This window comes from Pleurodeles waltl, chromosome 4_1, assembly GCF_031143425.1.
Source record: "Pleurodeles waltl isolate 20211129_DDA chromosome 4_1, aPleWal1.hap1.20221129, whole genome shotgun sequence".
Taxonomy (NCBI): Eukaryota; Metazoa; Chordata; class Amphibia; order Caudata; family Salamandridae; genus Pleurodeles; species Pleurodeles waltl.
The window spans coordinates 153,481,104-153,503,234 of NC_090442.1; the positions used below are offsets into that span (position 1 = coordinate 153,481,104).

Sequence of the window (22,131 nt, forward strand, 5' to 3'; positions counted from 1 at the left end):
TCACTCTTTTTTTTTTTTTTCAGTTGACACGTTGTTTCAAATCGTGTTTAAGAGTCAATGAGGTTTTCAAAAGTCTTATCAGGTTAGCAAATGTCTCATCCGGTTTAGCAATGTCTCAGCTGGTTGTATCACGTTAAATTGTAGCAAGCAATGTCATTTATCACCCCTTCAATCAACAGAGTCCATAAAACTTTTCATTTCTATTGGTATCTCTTCTTCTTCGTTCTCGAGGCTTAGAGATACAAATTCGTCCGTCCAATCGTCATTGGCTACATATGCCCATTCAGGACCGGAATACCTTCTGTTCGGTATCCTTTTCCTTTTCAATTTTGCTTCTCTTTTCGATTCTGCTTCGCTGGTACTTTCCACTTTTGTCAAGTCTTTTTCTTCACTCGGGGATGGTACCGCGACAGTTACTTCTTTTCTTTTCTCTTTCACTTTTGGCCTTTCTCCGTCGTTCAAACTTTCTTCAGTCCTTTGTTTTATTGGTGATATGCTTAGCCTCCTCTTTGCACCGTGTCCATTTGATGGACCTGCGACCTGTGGAAGCTTGAACTTTTTCGTTCTGTTCTGCCTTGTCCCCTCCTTCTGGGGAATCAATCACGTTCTCCTTTCCTTTTCTGTATCGTCTGCTTCTGGGAAAGCCCTCCTCTGATCAGGCTCTCCTGCTTTTTCACCTTTCTCGAGCCCTTCGTCACCGTTACTTTCATCAGGCTCTTTATCGCTTTCAGCTGCTTCAGGTTCCTTGTCACCTTCAGCTGCTTCAGGCTCTTTGCTACCCTCAGCTGCTTCAGGCTCTTTGTCACCTTCAGCTGCTTCGTCGCTGTCTGAACTTTCTCCTTGGTCTTCCCCAAGTGAGTTAGTCTCTTCGTCCTCAGAGAATATCTCTCTCTCTTCCGTTTCTGCCTGTTCGCTTTCAGTTTTATTTTGCTCTGTCTCAGCACTCAGCACTGTTTTATCAGGCACTGGCAGTTTTAGCGCTTCAACTTCCTCATCTGTGGGACACAACACTTTCTTTGTGTGACTGGCGTGAATCCAGTTGGGAACCCCCGCACACTTCACAGCGGTAGTTGTCGTCAGAATCACTTGGAAAGGGCCTTTCCAACGGGGTTCCAAACACGACTTTCTCACGTGCTTCTTTACCACGACCCAGTCACCTGCTTTCAGTGCGTGTCCTGGACCTTGGATCGGTGGCAAGGTGGTCGCTTCCACCTGGTGAGAGAAAGAGCGAACCACGTCAGCCAGACCCTTGCAGTAGTCTAACACCATATCATCTGTAATATTCAAAAGCGCGTTTGCGGGAACTGCAGGAAGTCTCATAGCCCTGCCCATGAGAATTTCGTGCGGAGACAATCCAGTCTTTCTATCAGGGGTGTTTCTCATTGACATTAGCACCAAGGGCAATGCGTCAGGCCATTTCAAATTTGTCGATGCACATATTTTCACCATTCTTGATTTCAGTGTACCATTCATCTGCTCCACCAGTCCTGATGCTTCAGGGCGATAGCTACAATGCAGCTTTTGCTCAATGTTCAGCGCTTCGCAAAGTAACTTTATCACCTCGTTATTGAAGTGACTTCCCCTATCTGATTCTAAAGAGATCGGGAATCCGAAACGTGGTATTAACTCCCTCAACAATAGTTTTGCAACTGTAAGGCTGTCATTTCTACGTGTGGGGTATGCCTCAATCCAATGACTAAAAATGCACACAATCACCAACACATACTTCAATCCTCCATGCACAGGCATCTCAATGAAGTCCATCTGCATCCGACTAAACGGGCCACTGGCTCTGCCAATGTGGCTCGCGTTCACAACTGTTCCCTTTCCTGGGTTCATCTGCTGGCAAGTGACACATCGATGGCAAACTGCTTCTGCAGCTTGACGAAATCTGGGGTTAAACTAATCAGTTTTGAACAATCTTATCATGGCATCTCTCCCTAGGTGAGCTTGCCCATGATAGAACCGCGCAAGCTGTGATAAGAGACTATCTGGCAAAACAAATTTTCCCTCATTTGAAACCCATAACTCATCTGGTCTCTTTATACATTGTGATTTAATCCAGGAATCTCTTTCATCCTCCCTGACGTTATTCTGTAATGCTTTTAATTCATCTAATGTATCTACGACCTTCAAGGCAAATGCTTCAGCTGGTTCTAGTTCTGGCTCACTTATTGAATTCCATTCGTCCCTGAGTAATATACAGTTCAAGGCACAAAATCTTGCGACTTGATCCGCATATGCATTTCCCAGAGAAACATAGTCCTGTCCTTTGGTATGAGCACTACACTTTACCACTGCAACTTCGGCTGGCATTTGAATGGCGTGTAACAATTCCCTTATTCTCTCCCCGTTTTTCACTGGGGATCCTGAAGAAGTCAGGAAACCTCTCTGTGACCATAGTTGTCCAAAGTCGTGCACAATCCCAAACCCGTACTGACTATCAGTGTAAATGGTGACTTTCATCAATGCAGACAGTTGACATGCTCTTGTAAGGGCTACAAGTTCTGCTACTTGTGCAGAATAGACTCCTTGAAGCCAGCCCGCTTCCAAGACACCTGTTACAGTACATACAACATATCCTGCTTTCAAAATTCCCATCCCATCTCTTAGACATGAACAATCAACAAAAACAATTTGGTCATTTTCATCAAGCTTAGTATCCTTAATGTCAGGTCGAGGTTTTGTGCAAAATTCAGTCACCTGAAGGCAGTCATGCTCGACGTCTTCAGCGTTCTCAACTTCAGCATTTTCACCAGGAAGCAAGGTTGCTGGATTCAACGTAGTGCACCTTTTCAGCTGCACGTTCGGTGAGCCCAGAATTATCGTTTCATACCTTGTGAGTCTTGCTCCAGTCATGTGTTGCGTTCGGGAGCGAGTCAAAAGTATCTCAACTGAGTGAGGGACCATGACTGTTACTGGGTGTCCCATCACTATTCCTTCACTCTGAGTGAGGCTGATACCAACTGCTGCTACGGCGCGCAAACACCCTGGGAGTGCTGCTGCAACCGGATCCAAAGTAGCTGAAAAATACGCTACTGGTCTGTTTATGCCACCATGGGCTTGAGTCAAGACAGACAAAGAACATGCATCACGTTCATGACAAAACAGTGTGAAAGGCTTTGTGTAATCAGGCATACCTAAAGCTGGAGCCCTGCACATGCATTCTTTCAATTCAATAAAGGCATCCATCTCATCTCCTTTCAGCTCAATTTGATCCAAGGCATCCTTCTGGGTCAGTTTCAGTAAAGGTTTTGCTAGAGTTGAGAAGTTGGGAATCCACTGGCGACAGTAGCCCACCATTCCCAAAAACTTCCTCACCTCCCTCCTTGTCTTTGGTGGACTCATTTGAAGTACGGTTGTTATTCTTTCCTTCATTATTCTCCGTGACCCTTTCTCTATCTGGTGACCCAAGTATTTCACTTTCTTCTGACAGAACTGCAATTTGGAAGGAGACACCTTGTGTCCATTCCTTCCCAAATGGTTCAACAGAGCAATGGTATCGGCTGTGCAGCCACTTTCTGTCTTTGATGCAATCAGTAAGTCATCAATGTACTGTACTAGGGTTGACTCGAATGGCAACTCTAATGCTTCCAAATCTTTCTTTAGAATCTGATTGAAGATTGACGGTGACTCAGAGAACCCTTGAGGAATTCGACACCAACTGTACACTCTGTCTAGGAACTTAAAACAAAAGAGAAATTGGCTGTCCTCATGAAGAGGCACCGAGAAGAATGCTTGTGACAAGTCGATGACTGAGAACCACTCGGCATCGCAAGGGACTTGAAACATTATCACAGCTGGATTTGGTACGACAGGGCAACATTTAATTATGATGTCATTTATTTTCCTCAAGTCCTGCACAATTCGGACCTTTCCACTTGGCTTTATTAGTCCCATGATTGGTGAATTACATGGACTGCTTAACACTTCTTTCAGTACTCCCTGTTTTACAAATTCGTCAATGAGTTGGGCAACTTTCATGAGGGTGTCCTGTGCCATGTGGTATTGTGGGGTCTGGGGAAAGATCGCATTGGGCTTTACAGTCACTTTCACTGGTTCCACTCCTTTCATCAATCCCACCTCTTTCCCTGTCATATCCCACACTTCCTTTCCGACTGTCTCCCGTAATTCAGCTGGAATATCTTCTTCAGTTATCATCGGGAAAAGACAAATCAGAGGATAGTCTTCATCGACAGTTTCCATCTCATCCCCCTCTACACTGTCCTCTTCTTCCCCATCACTGCTCGTCTGAATTTTTATTCCCTCGTTCGAACACATAATCGAACATCCCAATTTGCACAATAGGTCTCTCCCTAATAGTGCTATCGGGCTTGAATCACATACCACAAATTTGTGTAACCCTTGATAGTTGCCAATGCTGACTGGTACCGGATCTGTTATTGGGTTTGTCAGGTGCCTGTTTGCTACTCCCACCACTTGAACTGTACTCCCTGAGAGTGGCAAATTTGGTACTTCACTGCTCTTAACTGTTGAACGTGTGGCTCCCGTGTCAACCAAGAATGAGACACGATGACCCATTACTCTTCCCTCTACGTACGGACCCTTTTGATCAACTTCCAAGGATGCTGCAAGCACACAATCTCCTTCCTCTCCTGAACTTTCACTCTCCCATACATTGTTTATTCCACTCTCACTGTGTAGTGGGAACTGTTGTACGGTGCCATTTGTACTCATTACCTGACCCGAGACCTGTGGAGGAACCATCACTTGCTGCTGACTCATTGGTGCCAAAGGTATTTGCATTTGCTGATTAGGTACCATGGGAAACTGCTGTTGTATTGGCTGCATTTGCGTCATCCGCATACGGGGCATCTGCATTTGCTGCGGTTGCATAGGTTGTAATCCCTGCAACTGATTTACGGTCTGAAAATTTGGGGTTGGACCTCTCATGTTCGGTCCCCTCATTGTCTGAAATGCATTGACATCGTTGTTTTGCTGACTGACACCTGCACCTTCCTGCACCACCATCGGGCACTCGCGTTTCCAATGACCGACAATTCCGCACACGTGACACGGCATCACCTTCTTCATTGCCTGCACACCATTCACAACAGTGTTCAAATCCGGACCATTATTCACAAAACCTCCTCTGCCTCTGCCTCTCGCCTGTGGCTGAAACGCCATGTTTCCCTGCAACTGCGGCTGCGGTTGCGGTACCTGCTGTTGGAACCCTTGCAACCCTTGCAAACCTTGCAGACCTGTCTGAGCTGCTTTAAGTTGCATCATCATCACCTTCTCTTTCAACCTTTTCTGTTTCACTTCAATTTCGTCGCTACAGTATTTCGCATAATTCAACACTTCATCAATCGGTTTCGACTGCCAGCAAATCAAATGCGACTTTATCATCTGACTTATTTCTGGTCTCAACCCTTCCACAAATCTAAACACAAAATGAAGCATGTCCTTCGCCTCTATCGTCTCCGTGCCACTGTAGTTCTTGAACGCCTTCAACAACCTCTCATAGTAACTATGAATCGACTCTTTAGCCTCTTGGGCTGTTCGATCGATCTTCTGCCAATCCACATTTTTCGCGGCAACTTTCGTATTCAAATGCTCAATCACCTTGTAGTACAAGCTCATCACCATAGGTGATGGTGCACCCGTATCCCTGTCTCTCTCTGGTTCACTTGTCGGCCAACCTACAGCTCTTTTGCAATCCTCCCACAAATCTGCCGGAACCACAATCTCAAAGAGAGTGTTCAGATCTTCCCAAAGACATTTTGCAAGCTTCACAAACCTATCAGTCTGTTGATACCATTCAATCGGTTTCTCTCTCAGTTTGGGAAAATCATCCGTAAAAGACTGAATGTCACTTCTGTGCCACGGTACATGTATTAATTTTCCCCCTGCTGTCTCCCTCATTGGTAACATGGTTACTGCCTCGCTACTCTGTGGTCTTTTCTCATTGTGCTCTGTAGCACGGTCCCTCCTCTTTTCCTTTCTCTTTACCCACCTGCTTTCCCACTTGTCTAAACACCTCCACACTTGTGCACTCTGCAACAGTTCTCTAAGGTGCGCCTTCATGCCTGCTGACCTCATGTGTTCAAAATCTGTGGTCCCAAAATCCAATCTATAGCTCCTGCTCAAGTGTTTTGTCTTGTCTATGTCAACCCCGTTTTTGTCAGCTATTTCCTGCAAACTTTTATGTACCTTATTCACTTCTTTCGTAATCCTTGGACATAGGTATCTCAGCTCTTCTTCCGAGTAGGACTCTAACCTATTCACACCCATGGTCCCTTCCACCAATTCTTGTGCTTCCATGTTCAACCTCATCCTGTTCATATAATCTTCTCCCTTCCCACTGTCTGAGCTTTGTGTGGAATTCAAACTGTTGAACCACTGTGTCAGCTGTTGCGCATTCAACCCCATCAGTGTAGCATTCACATCGACTGCCATTGATGGTTGCGGCAACTTTTCAGTGTTCGATGTTAGAGGTATTATCAGTGGGGGGCTCGACCTCACCAGTGTTGACTGAGCACATACGGGACTAAACTCCATCAAGGATCCGGATCCAGTTGGCTGAGCCACTATCGGAGTTATCCCTGGAGTGTTTTCTATGCACCTCCTTTCTGTCCCATTCTGCAGCATTGATCCCTGACCGCTCATACCTAAATTAGGCTGACTGTACAGAGGTACCGGTGGACCTACAGTAATGGGTAGCGATATCGCGTCTGGGTTCTGTCCATTTCCCATGTTCTGAGGCATGTTCATTCCCACATTATGGGTCATCATTGCCGGCATACCCATCTGGCTCCCCGTCATCTGAGCATGTGCTGTCCCCCCCTGCATCTGCTTTTGAGGCATCAAAAACGGTGTTGATTCGGCTTGTGCCAATGTCGAGTTGTGACCATTCTGTACTCCCATTACAGTCGGGTCTAGAACCATTCCCGTACTGTTGTCACTGCTGTAATACCTTGGGGCCTGCGGCTGATAATTTTCTGCTCTTTTCAACATGGGCACATCTGGATATATTCTCCTAACCTGCGGTATTTGCGGGGTGAACAGTAAACTCGGGTCCTTAGACCCCGATGATGCTCCTGAACTCTGAGTTTCACTGTTCTGTACCGGTGCCGGAGGGGCAGAACTGGTACTTGGACCTTGTCCACTCTCCGCATAAGGTGGTGGACGGTCGTTCAGCAATTGCATTATTAACTCCTCATCCTCTAACTCCTCTTCTCTTCTCAACTTTTCCTCGTCCTCTCTATCCTTGGAACACCTCCTGTTTGTCTTACAGGTAGCTTTCTTACCTGTCTCCTCTTCTTCCTTAGTAATTGCGGGAAACAATTTTATCCCCTGCAATACATCTGACCTCCACACCTTCTGTGCATTATTCCACCTAGCATCCGCTAGTGTCTTTTCTACCTTCCTTATCCTTGTTTCGAACTTATTTTTCTGTTGCTGTCTAGCCATTAATTCCCAAATCGCTAGAGCCTCAAACTGTGCTGGCCTTGGAGGTACCTTCATGTCGTACATTGTGAATCTCAAATTCTCTAGGATCCTTATATTGAATGTCCCATGGATCGGGAATGCTACGCTCCCATGTTTCTCTGTCAACTTGTGCCATTGCTTTAGCCAAAGGCACGGAGCTACCACTTTTTCCTCCATTACAATGTAAGCGGGTGTACCTTCAGGCGGCGTCTCCTCTCCTACGCTCGCTTTAATGTAAGACTCCCCCTTCATCGCACTCCTTAATGCTTTAAAAAATTTCATTTTCTCGTCTTTTTATTTCACAAAGTTTGTAATCAATAGGTGACTTTAATTCCCGGAATACTCTTCGCTTGCCTTTCCCCTTCCAATCGAGCCCCACGGACTGCGTCCAATCCGTGCGCGACCCTTCTCTGCAACCAACCTATCCCAGCGCGGCTCCTACTGACGTCACACTCACACACACTGCGGCTGACAAAGCCTCGCGGCTAGTCCTCCTTCACTCAGCTCTTTTCGTAACAACTTCTTGCATGTATCGCGAGCTACCAAAAATATAAAACAGATCTGTCGGTTTACTACAGGAAGGGTAACACAGTCGCTTCAGGACCTTAGGGACTTTTCACTAGCCTCGGCAGTTATTCCATCTTTCTCGGTCCCCACTTTCGCAAGCAAATCTGACCCGCAGACCTACTCTCAACTTGTCAATGATCTATTCTAGTGCACTTAGAATTTTGTCAAAGCCCGAAGTCGAAGTTTCTTTCATTCCCTTAACACACGTACCGACTCGTTGACCACGCCCGATCAACCTACTAAACCGCCCAGACCACAACATAAAACAACATACTCCGGAGTCTCTTGACCTCGCAGGGCCCGTCTCAACAACAACAACCACGTGGACCTTTTTATGCACGAAGCGCCACACGCACATGAAGTTCGACGACTTCCCTACTCTCACACTCGGAGTCGCACCTCCGCTATTTCTATGAAGTTCGACGACTTCTCTACTTCTACACTCGGAGTCGCACCTTTTCTAAAAAAAAGAAAAAAAAATCCTCGCAACCTTTTCACCCACTCTGCGGCAATAAGCTGTGCAAGCGCAAAACCCTAACTTCACTCATACCATCACTAGTACCGCCAACGCTGATTCCACACCTCCATTCTCTTCATTCGCAAGCTCCGAGATCCCGGGAAAGTCGCGGTGGATCTAGCCCATCATCATTTTCTCAATCAGTTTTATCCAAGAAAAATCTAATTCAACTTTTCGAGTGGGGTCTCAAAAGGCGTAACCGTTAATTCAACACCATGTACTTTAAGAGTACAGGGTCCCAAAAGGCGAAACCGTCTTCTGCTACCATCTACTGATAGAGCGGTCCGTACTAGTAATTTTACCTGTATTGGGACGCTCTTTAGGCCGATGAATCTTTTGGCTAAGTGGGACCCTCGGCACCCTTAATCAGTCAATTTCATTGAATCAATAATCAATAACGAACATAAGCAATACCCTGATCAACATAACACTTAACAATTAATCCAGAATACATTTCGGCGAACCCTGACCTTTCAGTCAGGAATAACCACACCAGTTTATTCAAAGTTAGTGAATTTATTTCCCTATATTAACAAAGCTAGCACAATATAGATGTGTCTCAATATCAAATGATAAACATAAATGAACATTAATAGCTGTCCATAACGACGAAACAGGTGCAATCTATGCAGCATTTGAATAACAAGGCATTCGATAATAGCAATGCAAATCACTAATACTATAATCTGTAATGAGCTAATTGCATACATTTAGTCAGCATAACAAGGTCTCAAATTGCATCGTGCGACAAAAGGAATCCTCATCTAACCTCAAATTAGCATCGGCATGTGGGACTTCATGCAAAAACAATTTAGCAACATTAATTTAGAAAAACTCCTAACTAGGGCTCTTATCAAAAATCAGCAGTTGGTTACCTAAAAGAGACACAATGCAATTGTACAATTTCCTTTCATATTTACCAATTACGATCAGCATTCAAGGAAGTCTTCGTCTCACAGGTACCGTTTCTCGATCAGCATGGGTACCGTTTCAATCAGCATGGGACGGGGCAAAGGGGCAGGGTGGACGGGGCAGTTGCCTCACGGCGGCAAGATAAACTACTACTTCATGCAAAGGGCATTTCAAAGTTAAAGTCTCTAGGGCAAGAATCATTAAAGTCTCTTTCTCTCGATTAGAGAAAGCATCAAAGTCTCTTTCAAAATGGCGTTGCAGCAAAGTGGGCCATAATAGCTGCAATGTCCTGCAAAATGGCGGGATGTCCAATAATGGCTACTTTCCTCTCGTGCACCTGGTTTTTATAGACAACAGTTCAAATCCAGTAGGGTCTTCCATTGGAGGGTTCATAGGTTAGCTTCAAATTGTCCAATCAAAAACGACAGTTCTCAAGCTTTTACTTAAGCATACATTATCCTTGGAGATGGGTACGCAAGTTGCAACATTTTATACCAATTAACTCACTTTCAGAGCTTCCATTGTCCGCACCTGCAGATTGACCTTGGAGTAAAGAGAAAATATGCCAGGCTGGCACGAAACCTTAAGATAAGCATGTGAACGATCTTAGTGGAAAAGTAAAGCTTCAAGCAGAAATACACGTTTAATAGCACATTGGAAAAATACGAGCATCTAAACCGTGAGACCAGGCAACTAGGCCAAAGCCTGCACTAAAGTTATGCTAAGCTAAAACATTTCAAGCAAGCAAATCGTAGCACACGTTTATGATTATGTCGGATTAGGGCAATTCTAATACATCACGTTATATAAAGCACGCTTATAAATGTTGGCGAACTACTCTAAGGGCACATTTTGTCCCCGTACAATCTTTATTAGTTCGGTTAAAGTCACACATGATTATTGCATACTACGTTTATGCGTCAATAAATGGAAACCTTCATTTTCTGCTTCATCAGTAGCTTAGGGTGAATGGTACAATTAGCTGCAGATACATGTTTCACGGTATGGTAAATTCTTCATTCTGTGCTTGTTGTAATTTGTGTTATATGATTTCCTTGCTGATATGTTTTGTGATACAATGAACCCAACCTGTGTGCATCCATAAATCTGTCAGGTGTAGCTGTCAAGCCTTACATTCAGCTGAGTTGCAGGGGGTGGGATACAGAACTGGGAGGCTCCTGGGCCTGTGCTCGTCAGACGTGGAACGGGCTGCAGATGGACTGTGTCTTCACTGCGCTTCAGACCTAATATTCATTTGACTCAAATTACTGATGGAGTGATAGTCACACAGCTTTTTTTCTGTTACTTCTCATAGTATAAAACAGAAATTAGGTGTGAAAAGCCTTAAGAAAACGAGCCTCTCAGTTGTAAGTTTGTTATGGTTTATCTAGGCCCCGCCCAACTTTCATCAGAGAGTGCAGAATTCTCATAATAAAAGATTTTTGCTGCAACTTCCCAAATGACCCCAAAAAGTGACAAGGCCATCACGTATGATCTGTGGAATAACTTCCTGAGCCTAAAACTATTTTAGGCACACGGTTGATCGAGGGCACTCTGCAGTGTGTGCCTTAAACTTCATTTTCCTCAGCAACAAGAATATTGTCATCACACATCGGTGTTTTAATTTAAAGGGGTTTATGCAAACTGCAAGGATGTGAGGTTATCCACTATCTGATCTGAGGACCTAACCGACTCAGTTTCACGCAGATACAGCCCTGCGTCTATAATATAATATCAAACCACAAGTGCTGGCTGGAAAGGGAATGAACCAGGGCAGGGCGAGCTCACCTCAGCCCTTCTCTTGTGCAACGCCCTGGCACCGGCCAAAACAATCAGGATTTCCTCCTTCAGGTGTACACCTGTGACTGAGGGCCCAGGTACAGAGCACCTCGATGACAAAACCCCTTTGTGCTCATTCACCCTGACAAAGTCCAAACCTGTGAGCGTCCAATAGTTAAGGGACAGAGTCAACCTCCGCCTCTCCGGGTTAGTTATTCACACATTTCGTTACGTTACAGGATTTCTTTCCCTGAAAAGCTCAAAGAGGCTTAAACAGCGCCTAGAGCTTGTGCCACCACGAAAGGCAGGGAAATCTCCCTAATGCGTTTCACATGAGGCAACTGATTGGATTTGGGAATCAGAGAGGCGGCCACTCGCTCGCCACTGCCAGAAGGAGCTCCCTGCAGCAGCCGTCAGAGCACTACAGCGCCGTGAGACAGCCCCACCTGCCATTCTGCCATGAGGGGCTCAGACGAAGCCATCCCTCTGCCAGGCAAGGACCACGGCTGCAACGGGCTCGACAACCCCAGCTTCACGGTGAGTGGCCTGTTGGCATCTGCCTGCAGGTAAAGGTTTTGGGAGCCTCCCCAGGAGGGAAAGACTAAAGTTATCAACGAACGTGACATCATTTAATGGCGTCTTAATCCGGTCCTGTCATTTTTTAGCCAGCAGTCCTTTTCATATCTTCCAAGTTTCCCAGCCCCATGCGTGAGTGATCGACCATTCCCCATATTTTCTTAGAATGCTGGGACCTACAACACTGGCTTTATAATGGCTTAAATAAGACTACAAGTCCCAGAATGCTTGGAAAAACTGCGACTGCCCTAATTAGCCACACCTGGACCCGGGAAATTTGGCAGCTATGACTGCATCCAAAGACTTGTAGACCCACATAGCGGGGACAGTGAAACTACAACTCGCACCATTCAAAGTCTGAAAATCCTGCACGGAATAAAGGTGCGGGAGCACGTTTATAAATACTTATTACAGAATTGTATGGCGCTGAAAAGATCAGGGGGTTACCACCTATATTTACCAGAATGGTCTAGAAATTAGTTGAAATGCACGGATTATAATATTAATACAAAGAGTGGATTGGAAGTCATGTAGTATATAATATTACATAGTGGTCTAGTTTCCCAGGTTCATGCGTGACTAGATAGGCAAGTCCGGTTATTTGCTCGGAATTCTGGGACTAGCACTCCTGGATTAATACTGGGCTAACTAAAACTACAAATCCCAGAATTCTATAGTAAAAAAACAGGACTGGCCTAACTAGTCCCGCAAGAACATGGGGAAACTTGGCAACTATGAGATTACTTGAAAGAGTGCATGGCAAAATGTTATTTACAGGTTACGGAAACCGTCAGAAGCCAAGTAGAGCCCATATGTTGTCTAATGTCGACTGTGAAATGTTCACCTGCGTTTAAGAGGCATCTTAGTCATGTACAACACCCTATGACAGTCCTGGCTCCAAAAGCACATTGCATGCTAGGACTTGTAGTTTCACTTCTAACACCATAAACAGGGACTCCACAATCCAAGCATTCAAAGTGCTGTTGGCTTTAAAGGCAGGACTAGTTGAAAGTGCAAAACATATGTATCCTCAGCTTATGCTCTTTAAGGATTGTCTCTTTGCAAATACTTACTTACCAAATCTCTTCAGTTTCCGAATTCCACGTCTGAGAAGTTCGCCAGGAAGTATTTTTTTTCACTTTGCACTTTGGTATTTGTAGTCCAGTTTGTTCATTGTAAATTCAGGGCCACACTGTAGAACGCTAAGGAAAAACCTTGACTGGATGAGCTACAAGCCATTGAAGCGTGAAACTCCAAAGCTCAGGTAGTTAGTTGGGCTTTATAACGGCAAAATAAACTACAGGTACCAGAATGCAAAGTGATTCGAGCTCCAGGGACTTAGCACAAACGGTAATTCACGGGATCGCTTCTAATATTGACCCCCTTGACATAGGGGTATTAGGTGGCAGAAGTCCACCGGTCACCAGACACCTTGAGATTTCGGGAGATAAGATTCAAAGGAGCAAATAACTCTAGATAACTTGAGTCAACATAAACCATTTTTCCTGCAAATGGGATCAACAAAGGGTTTGGAGTGCTAAGATCACCATCTTCCCAGCTTTCAAGAACAGGCAGACTTGAACCAGGAAACCACATTTTTCAGCAGTTTTGGCATTTTACTGGGACATATTATTTTTTGTGCTTTCAGCCTCCTTTCAGTTAGTGACAGAAATGGGTGTGAAACCAATGGTGGATCCTGGGCAGTTAAACATTTCTGAGAAGTGGACAAAATTCTGAATTTAGCAAGGGGTCATTTGTGTAGAACGTTCAAGGTTTTCCTATAGAAAATAACAGTTGAAATAAAAAAAATATTGAAATTGAGTTGAAAAAAACAGCCATTTATGTCTATGTTTTCTTCTGTAACTTTTTTCAACTATGGTAGATTTTTTTAAAGCAATATACCTTTTACATCTGCCGGACCCTTCTGGTTGCAGGGATATATAGGGCTTGTAGGTTCATCAAGAACCCAAGGTACCCAGAGCCAATAACTGAGCTGCACCTTGCATTGTATACCCAGTATACAGCAATTCATTTGGTAAAATATAAGGAGTGAAAAATAGGTATCAAGTAAACCTATATATTTCTGAAATGGGCACAAGATATGGAGTTTAGAAGCAGTGGTTATTTTCATATCTCTGAATTCGGGGGTACCCATACTACCATGTGAAATACAGGGCATTTCTCAAAATGATTTATTTCTTACACACTGTCTTACATTTGGAAGGCACAAATGTAGCGAACGACAGTGGGCAATAACACTTGTTCTTCTATTCTGTTTTCCTACAAGTTTGCTGATTTAAAATGGTACCTCGCTTGTGTGGGTAGACATAGTGCCCCCGAAAGGAAACTCCCCAAATTTGTCTAAAAAAAACACATTTTCTTCACATTTCAGCGATTCAAAGTTCTGTAATCTGAGGGGAGCCACAAACTTCCTTCTACCCAGCATTTCCCCAAGTCTCCAGATACAAATGGTACTTCACTTGTGTGAACAGGAAACGTCCCAAAACACAACATGGACACATCACATTTTTCCAATGTAAACCAAAGCGTTTTTTGCACAGTGCCCAGCTGTGGATTTTGACCTCTAGCACAGCCGGCACCTAGAAAAACATAGCAAACCTATACATTTTTTAAAAATAGATACCTAGGGGAATCCATGAAGGGGTGACTTGAGGGGCTCACACCAGATTCTGTCACCCAGAAACCTTTCCAAACCCCAGTATTTGCCTAAAAAAAAAAACAATTTCCTCATATTTCAATGATGCAAAGTTCTGGAATCTGAGGTGAGCCACAAACTCCCTTCTACCCAGCACTCCCTCAAGTCTCCTGATAAAAATGGTACCTCACTTTTGTGGGCAGACCTACTGCCCGTGAAAGGAAATGCCCCCAAAACACAACATGGACACATCACATTTGTCCAGTGAAACCGGATGCGTTTTTTGCAAAGTGCCTAGCTGTTGATTTTGGCCTCTAGATCAGCCGGCACCTTGGAAAACTTAGCAAATCTATAAATTTTTTAAAACTAGACACCTAGGGAAGTTTAGAATGGAGTGCCTTGTGGGGCTCTCTGCAGTTTCTGTTACCCAGAATCCTTTGCAAACCTCAAAATTTGGCTAAAAAACACATTTCAGTGTTGCAAAGTTTTGGAACCTGAGGGGAGCCACAAACATCCTTCCACCTAGCATACCCTCAAGTCTCCTGATAAAAGTTGTACCTCACTTGTGTGGGTAGGCCAGGTGCCTGCAACAGGGAAGAGCCCAAAACGTACTGGGGCGATAATGATACCTGAGGTGAGCGTACTAATTAGTCCTGGGATCTGGATCAATTTAGGGAAGCCTACTAAACCCAGACATTTCTGAAAACTAGACATGCAGGGAAGTCCACAGAGGTGTAGCTTATGTGGATTCCCCAAAAAATGTTTTGTTTTTACCCAGAATACCCTGTAAAGGTGAAACGTTGAATAGAAACACTTTTCCTTGCATTTCTGTGAAGTAAACTACAGAAATATGCATAGATCCACAAACATCTTACCACCTAGCGTTCCCCAACTTGTCCTGATAAAAACACTACCCCACTAGTGTGCCTGGGCCTAGTGCCTGTGACTGGAATGGATCACACAAGGGTCAATTGGAGTCCTTGCATGAGGACTACTGTTGACGCTGGAGTGATTAATTCCTGAAGCGGGCACTAGGCACAGTCTCACAAGTGGGGTAGTGTTTTTATCAGGACAAGTGGGGAAACACTGGGTGGTAGCAATTTTGTGGATCCCTGCACATTCCTGTAGTTTACGTGACAGCAAAGCAAGAAAAAATAGTGTTTTTAATCAACATGTCATCTTTGCAGGGTATTCTGGGTAAGAACATTTTGTGGAATCCACACAAGCCACACCTCCATGAACTGGCCCGGGAATCTAGTTTTCAGAAATGTCTTGATTTGGTAGGTTTCCTATATGGCCGCCGAGCCCAGGACCAAAGACAAAGAGGACTGCCTTACAAAGCCAGGCTGTTTTGTGATAGGTAATTTTGATGTCTCCACAATATGTTTTGGGCCTTTCCCTATTGCAGTCACTTGCCCACCCACACAAGTGAGGCAACATTTTTCTCTGTAGACTTAGGGGTAACACTGGGTAGTAGGAAATTTATGGCTGCCTCCAGATTCCCAGACTTTCACTCACAGAAATGCAAGGAAAATGTGTTTTTAAGCAAAGTTTGTGACTTGCAAGGGATTCTGGGTGAAGGAAAACTGGTTTGAGACACACAAGTCCTGCACCCTTGGACGCCCCTGGTACTAGTATGTTAAAGTTAATCTACCACTCACACTGGTTGGTTTTAGTACCTCCAGAAATTATGGTTTCAAAGCATGAATACTTATCAAAGTATCTGAATATTGAAACCAAGTCTTCTGAAGGTGAGCCATAAAGCCACTTAACGGCACCAACCGCTTTAGTGGGGTGGAACCAGGGGCCATATGTACGAACACTTTTTCCCATAGACACAGAATGGGTAAAAACCTTTGCTACATCTGGCCCCAGATGTGGTAACTTTGTGGGTATTTTCAAACCACACCAGGAAGTATTTTTATGGTATCTAACTTGCATCCAAAAAAAACAGTATTGACTAGGTAAGAAAGCAAGCCACCTGTCTAATTTTCACAAGATGAGTTTAGGAAGGGGTAATTCCAATTATAGTCCCACTTACATTTCTATGTTTTAATGCTCAAGTTCTACTCATTTGTGCATGAATTCTTTATTCCATAGATTATTCATTTGAGTTTTAGCTCCATTGTTTGCCTGACAGTGAAAGGATGTTCTTAAGGGGGGGATATTTTTGGAAACGTGCTTTCATTAAATATGGTACATAATGAGAATTGGGTTGGTTTTGGTAAACAAAATTAGGATAGGGTTACTAATGTGCTATGTTTTCCTTTTGGAGTTGGAGGGGTTTTGTAAAGCAGGAATTGCTTCCTTTGGGAGACCACTGAACACTCGGACCTTGGAAAGAAGTTTGTCTCTGATGAATAAGGCATAGTTGCCAAATTCCTGGGTTTAAAAATTACTCGTTGCTCCAGTACAGTTTTTTGATTGGCACTTCGAGGCTTATAGTCCTGGATTTATAATGGGATAAAGTAGACTATCAGTTCCAGAATGCAAAGAAAAAAACCTGGACTGGAGCAGTTCGGCATGCATGGGTCCAGGGCACTTTGGAGGTCTAATAAGAATCAACAAGAATTTCCATTTGGTGAATGACACTAGTGGCGTCATTTTGAAAGCTTCGTAGGGGGAGTGGGAGGGGCATGATATGCCATTCTATGCCCCTTTTAACATCACAGGAAGTGACAACACATCACCTTCCATGCCAACTCTTCCCATTGATCTTTAGGTCTTACTGCAGACAATGTCAGCTGTCTGTGTGACCTCATGTCACCACACAACACACACACATACAGAAAGGGGATTTGAGTCAACCTTTTTCACCAGTTGGCTTGTTTGGGTTAGGCCCTTCAGGCACTGGTTTGCTGGGCTGACCATCATGTTCTGGGATCAGCCTTTGGCACATTTCGGATGTGTACATTTTGCTGTTGGTAAAGTAGTCTATGAAATCAGACAGTTTCAAAATCATGTTCAATAATTGCATGTTTAAAAAGATCATGCAACATCACCTTCTTCTCAACCTCTGATAGTTTTATTTGTGCTCCATGTTGGTGCCGGAATTGGAGGCTCTCAGGAGTTGGAGGTGGGCAGGGAGTATTAAGGGCAGCTGCTGCTGATAGCACATCTCTGCCAAAGGTGCAACTCCCCTGATACAACTGCACACAATGGCTGCAACTTCTGGGCCTTACTTTGCCTCTTGATCCAATGTTTGTTACCTGCCAGGCATCAGAATACAGTAGCAAATATAAGTGTCTGCTTGGAGAGCTACTCACTCACGTGTAAGTTTATATCCTGAGAAGGGGAGTTGGCATACTAAATGAATGTCACTGGGCTCAGGCCCCCTTTTAGTATCTAATATCCCAGAAACCTCTGCTCTTCCATCATCAGCAGAGATACCAAACCATATGAGCCGCACAGCATGTTTGCCACCGCACAGTACAGTGAACTGGCTGGTAGTCTGATGTGCCCTTGAGATGGCACCCACATAAAAATGTGTAATGATGCGAGTAACTATGGGTACAGGCACGCTCATAAAGAAGAATACGTGTGCACTACATATGTATTCTCAAAATTGTAATGCAATAGGAGAAATGTATGCATTTCAACTTTATAAAGAAAACAAATAAAGGTGTACTTTTATATGACGATATCATATAGAAAAGAAAGATTTATGATAAAGAAAGAACAGTATGGTTCTATCATTATTATGGCTACAAATAACACGTCTTTCCCATGTACGTGATATATTTCTTTGCTTATGCCTCCACCAAAAGGGCACTTAGTGAAGCAGCTTTCTATGGATAAAGCACAGTTTTACCTTTTTGTTTTGAGGTAAGTTAAGATATGTATACGTAACTCTACTTAGGAGTCACAAAGAGTAAGCTGTACTCTGGGGACTCTTAGCAACAGCCTGTGGTACTGCAGGCTTGTGCTGCACTCTGGGGTCTCCTAGTAACAGCCTGTGGTACTGCAGGCTTGTGCTGCACTCTGGGGTCTCCTAGTAACAGCCTGTGGTACTGCAGGCTTGGGCAGCACTCTGGTGACTCCTAATAATAGCCTGTGATACTGCAGACTTGTGCTGCACTCTGGGGACTCCTAGTAACAGCCTGTGATACTGCAGGCTTGCACTGCACTCTGGAGTCTCCTAGTAACAGTCTGTGGCACTGCAGGCTTGTGCTGCACTCTGGGGACTCCTAGTAACAGCATGTGGCACTGCAGGCTTGTACTGCACTCTGGGGACTCCTAGTAACAGCCTGTGGCACTGCAGGCTTGTGCTACACTCTGGGGACTCCTAGTAACAGCCTGTGGCACTGCAGGCTTGTGCTGCACTCTGGGGACTCTGCAGGCCTGTGCTGCACTCTGGGGCCTCCTAGTAAAAGCTTGTGCACTGCAGGCTTGTGCTGCACTCTGGGGACTCCTAGTAACAGCCTGTGGCACTGCAGTCTTGTGCTGCACTCTGGGGTCTCCTAGTAACAGCCTGTGGCACTGCAGTCTTGTGCTGCACTCTGGGGTCTCCTAGTAACAGCCTGTGGCACTGCAGGCTTCTGCTGCACTCTGGTCTCCTAGTAACAGCCTGTGGTACTGCAGGCTTGCGCTGCACTCTGGGGACTCCTAGTAACAGCTTGTGGCACTGCAGGCGTGTGCTGCACTCTGGGGACTCCTAGTAACAGCCTGTGGCACTGCAGGCTTATGCTGCGCTCTGGGGTCTCCTAGTAACAGCATGTGGCACTGCAGGCTTGTGGTGCACTCTGGGGACTCCTAGTAACAGAATGTGGCACAGCAGGCTTTGGCTGCACACCCAGGAGTCCTAGTAACAGCTTGTGGCACTGCAGGCTTGTACTGCACTCTGGGGACGCCTAGTAACAGCCTGTGGTACTGCAGGCTTGTGCTGCACTCTGGGGACTCTGCAGGCTTGTGCTGCACTCTGGGGACTCTGCAGGCTTGTGCTGCACTCTGGGGACTCTGCAGGCTTGTGCTGCACTCTGGGGCCTCCTAGTAAAAGCTTGAGCACTGCAGGCTTGTGCTGCACTCTGGGGACTCCTAGTAACAGCCTGTGGCACTGCAGGCTTGTGCTGCACTCTGGGGTCTCCTAGTAACAGCCTGTGGCACTGCAGGCTTCTGCTGCACTCTGGGGTCTCCTAGTAACAGCCTGTGGTACTGCAGGCTTGCACTGCACTCTGGGGACTCCTAGTAACAGCTTGTGGCACTGCAGGCTTGAGCTGCACTCTGTGGACTCCTAGTAACAGCCTATGGCACTGCAGGCGTGTGCTGCACTCTGGGGACTCTGCAGGCTTGTGCTGCACTCTGGGGCCTCCTAGTAAAAGCTTGTGCACTGCAGGCTTGTGCTGCACTCTGGGGACTCCTAGTAACAGCCTGTAGCACTGCAGGCTTGTGCTGCACTCTGGGGACTCTGCAGGCTTGTGCTGCACTCTGGGGCCTCCTAGTAAAAGCTTGTGCACTGCAGGCTTGTGCTGCACTCTGGGTACTCCTAGTAACAGCCTGTGGCACTGCAGTCTTGTGCTGCACTCTGGGGTCTCCTAGTAACAGCCTGTGGCACTGCAGTCTTGTGCTGCACTCTGGGGTCTCCTAGTAACAGCCTGTGGCACTGCAGGCTTCTGCTGCACTCTGTGGTCTCCTAGTAACAGCCTGTGGTACTGCAGGCTTGCGCTGCACTCTGGGGACTCCTAGTAACAGCTTGTGGCACTGCAGGCGTGTGCTGCACTCTGGGGACTCCTAGTAACAGCCTGTGGCACTGCAGGCTTATGCTGCGCTCTGGGGTCTCCTAGTAACAGCATGTGGCACTGCAGGCTTGTGGTGCACTCTGGGGACTCCTAGTAACAGAATGTGGCACTGCAGGCTTGGGCTGCACACCCAGGAGTCCTAGTAACAGCTTGTGGCACTGCAGGCTTGTACTGCACTCTGGGGACTCCTAGTAACAGCCTGTGGTACTGCAGGCTTGTGCTGCACTCTGGGGACTCTGCAGGCTTGTGCTGCACTCTGGGGACTCTGCAGGCTTGTGCTGCACTCTGGGGCCTCCTAGTAAAAGCTTGTGCACTGCAGGCTTGTGCTGCACTCTGGGGGCTCCTAGTAACAGCCTGTGGCACTGCAGGCTTGTGCTGCACTCTGGGGTCTCCTAGTAACAGCCTGTGGCACTGCAGGCTTTTGCTGCACTCTGGGGTCTCCTAGTAACAGCCTGTGGTACTGCAGGCTTGCGCTGCACTCTGGGGACTCCTAGTAACAGCTTGTGGCACTGCAGGCTTGGGCTGCACTCTGTGGACTCCTATTAACAGCCTATGGCACTGCAGGCGTGTGCTGCACTCTGGGGACTCTGCAGGCTTGTGCTGCACTCTGGAGACCCCTAGTAACCGCCTGTGGCACTGCAGGCTTGTGCTGCACTCTGGGGGACTCTGCAGGCTTGTGCTGCACTCTGGGGACTCCTAGTAACAGCTTGTGCACTGCAGACTTGTGCTGCACTCTGGGGACTCCTAGTAACAGCCTGTGGCACTGCAGGCTTGTGCTACACTCTGGGGTCTCCTAGTAACAGCCTGTGGCACTGCAGGCTTGTGCTGCACTCTGGGGTCTCCTAGCAACAGCCTGTGGTACTGCAGGCTTGCGCTGCACTCTGGGGACTCCTAGTAACAGCCTGTGGCACTGCAGGCTTGGGCTGCACTTAGGGGACTCTGCAGGCTTGTGCTGCACTCCGGGGGCTCATAGTAACAGCCTGTGGCACTGCAGGCTTGGGCTGCACACCCAGGAGTCCCAGTAACTGCCTGTAGTACTGCAGGCATATATTACTCACAGCTGGGACACAGAGAGTCCACCTATGTTACTGCAGCCTTGTACTGCTCACTCCCAGGACACAATTAGAGTTGTATCTGAATTCACAGTAGTAGATTAAACTACATATTTAATCTGTGTTCTGGACCCTTTGCTTCAGAGGTTTCCCAAAAAAGGTCACTTGTAAAGCACTATATCGATCCATCCATCCATCATCATTAGTTAAGTAGAGAATGAGTGAGTCACTTTTATGTCTGACTGCAGACAGCATTTGCTTTAGCAAAGTCACCGTGGACATACCACAGACCCTGAGCCAGTCGTGGACCTTGCACCAACACACAGATTCTAAGACACAGACCAGTACCGAAGCACGTCCCTTGCACCCTGGTGCACATCCCTGCACCATGGTACAGAGCTCCTTACCCACGTACAAATCTCAGACCCAACCAAAGACCCTCCATGCAGACATCAACCTCAGAGTAAGACACAAGCTTTTCCCTCACACCTTGAATTCAGAAGCCGATTTTCACCCAGACACAGATGCATTACACCCTGGCACACATTCCTGCATATTGGCACAGGCACCCATGCACAGACACAAACCGGGTACCCAGAAATATATCTCAGACACAGGTTCAAATTCCACACTCGGGTATAGACTGTCACAACCAAATTCAGGCCTGTATAAACTCAGGTGTCTGACTAAAAAAAATAAATCGAACGTTTTTAATTTTTATTGCTCCAGATGGTATTACCTGCACTGCAAAGACTAGCTGGTGAGTTGTATATATTGTTTTCCTGGTACTTTGTGAAAATGCACATCCAGCCACTGGCATGAAAAATTAATCTACCAAGAACACAAATCTGTGTTTCATCTACTTGGAAGCTAAAGCACATGAGC

At 45.9% G+C, this 22,131-nt stretch overlaps 1 protein-coding gene across 1 annotated transcript in view; it reads left to right on the forward strand.

Annotated features, from left to right (window-relative positions):
• Nucleotides 1-11,595: 11,595 nt before the first annotated feature.
• LOC138287493 (solute carrier family 23 member 1-like) overlaps nt 11,596-22,131 on the forward strand; it is a 293,360-nt gene continuing 282,824 nt past the window's right edge. The window contains exon 1 of the mRNA XM_069227946.1: nt 11,596-11,764. Coding sequence (XP_069084047.1) covers nt 11,687-11,764 — 78 coding nt within the window. The 5' untranslated portion in view covers nt 11,596-11,686. The remainder of the gene's footprint in view (nt 11,765-22,131) is intronic.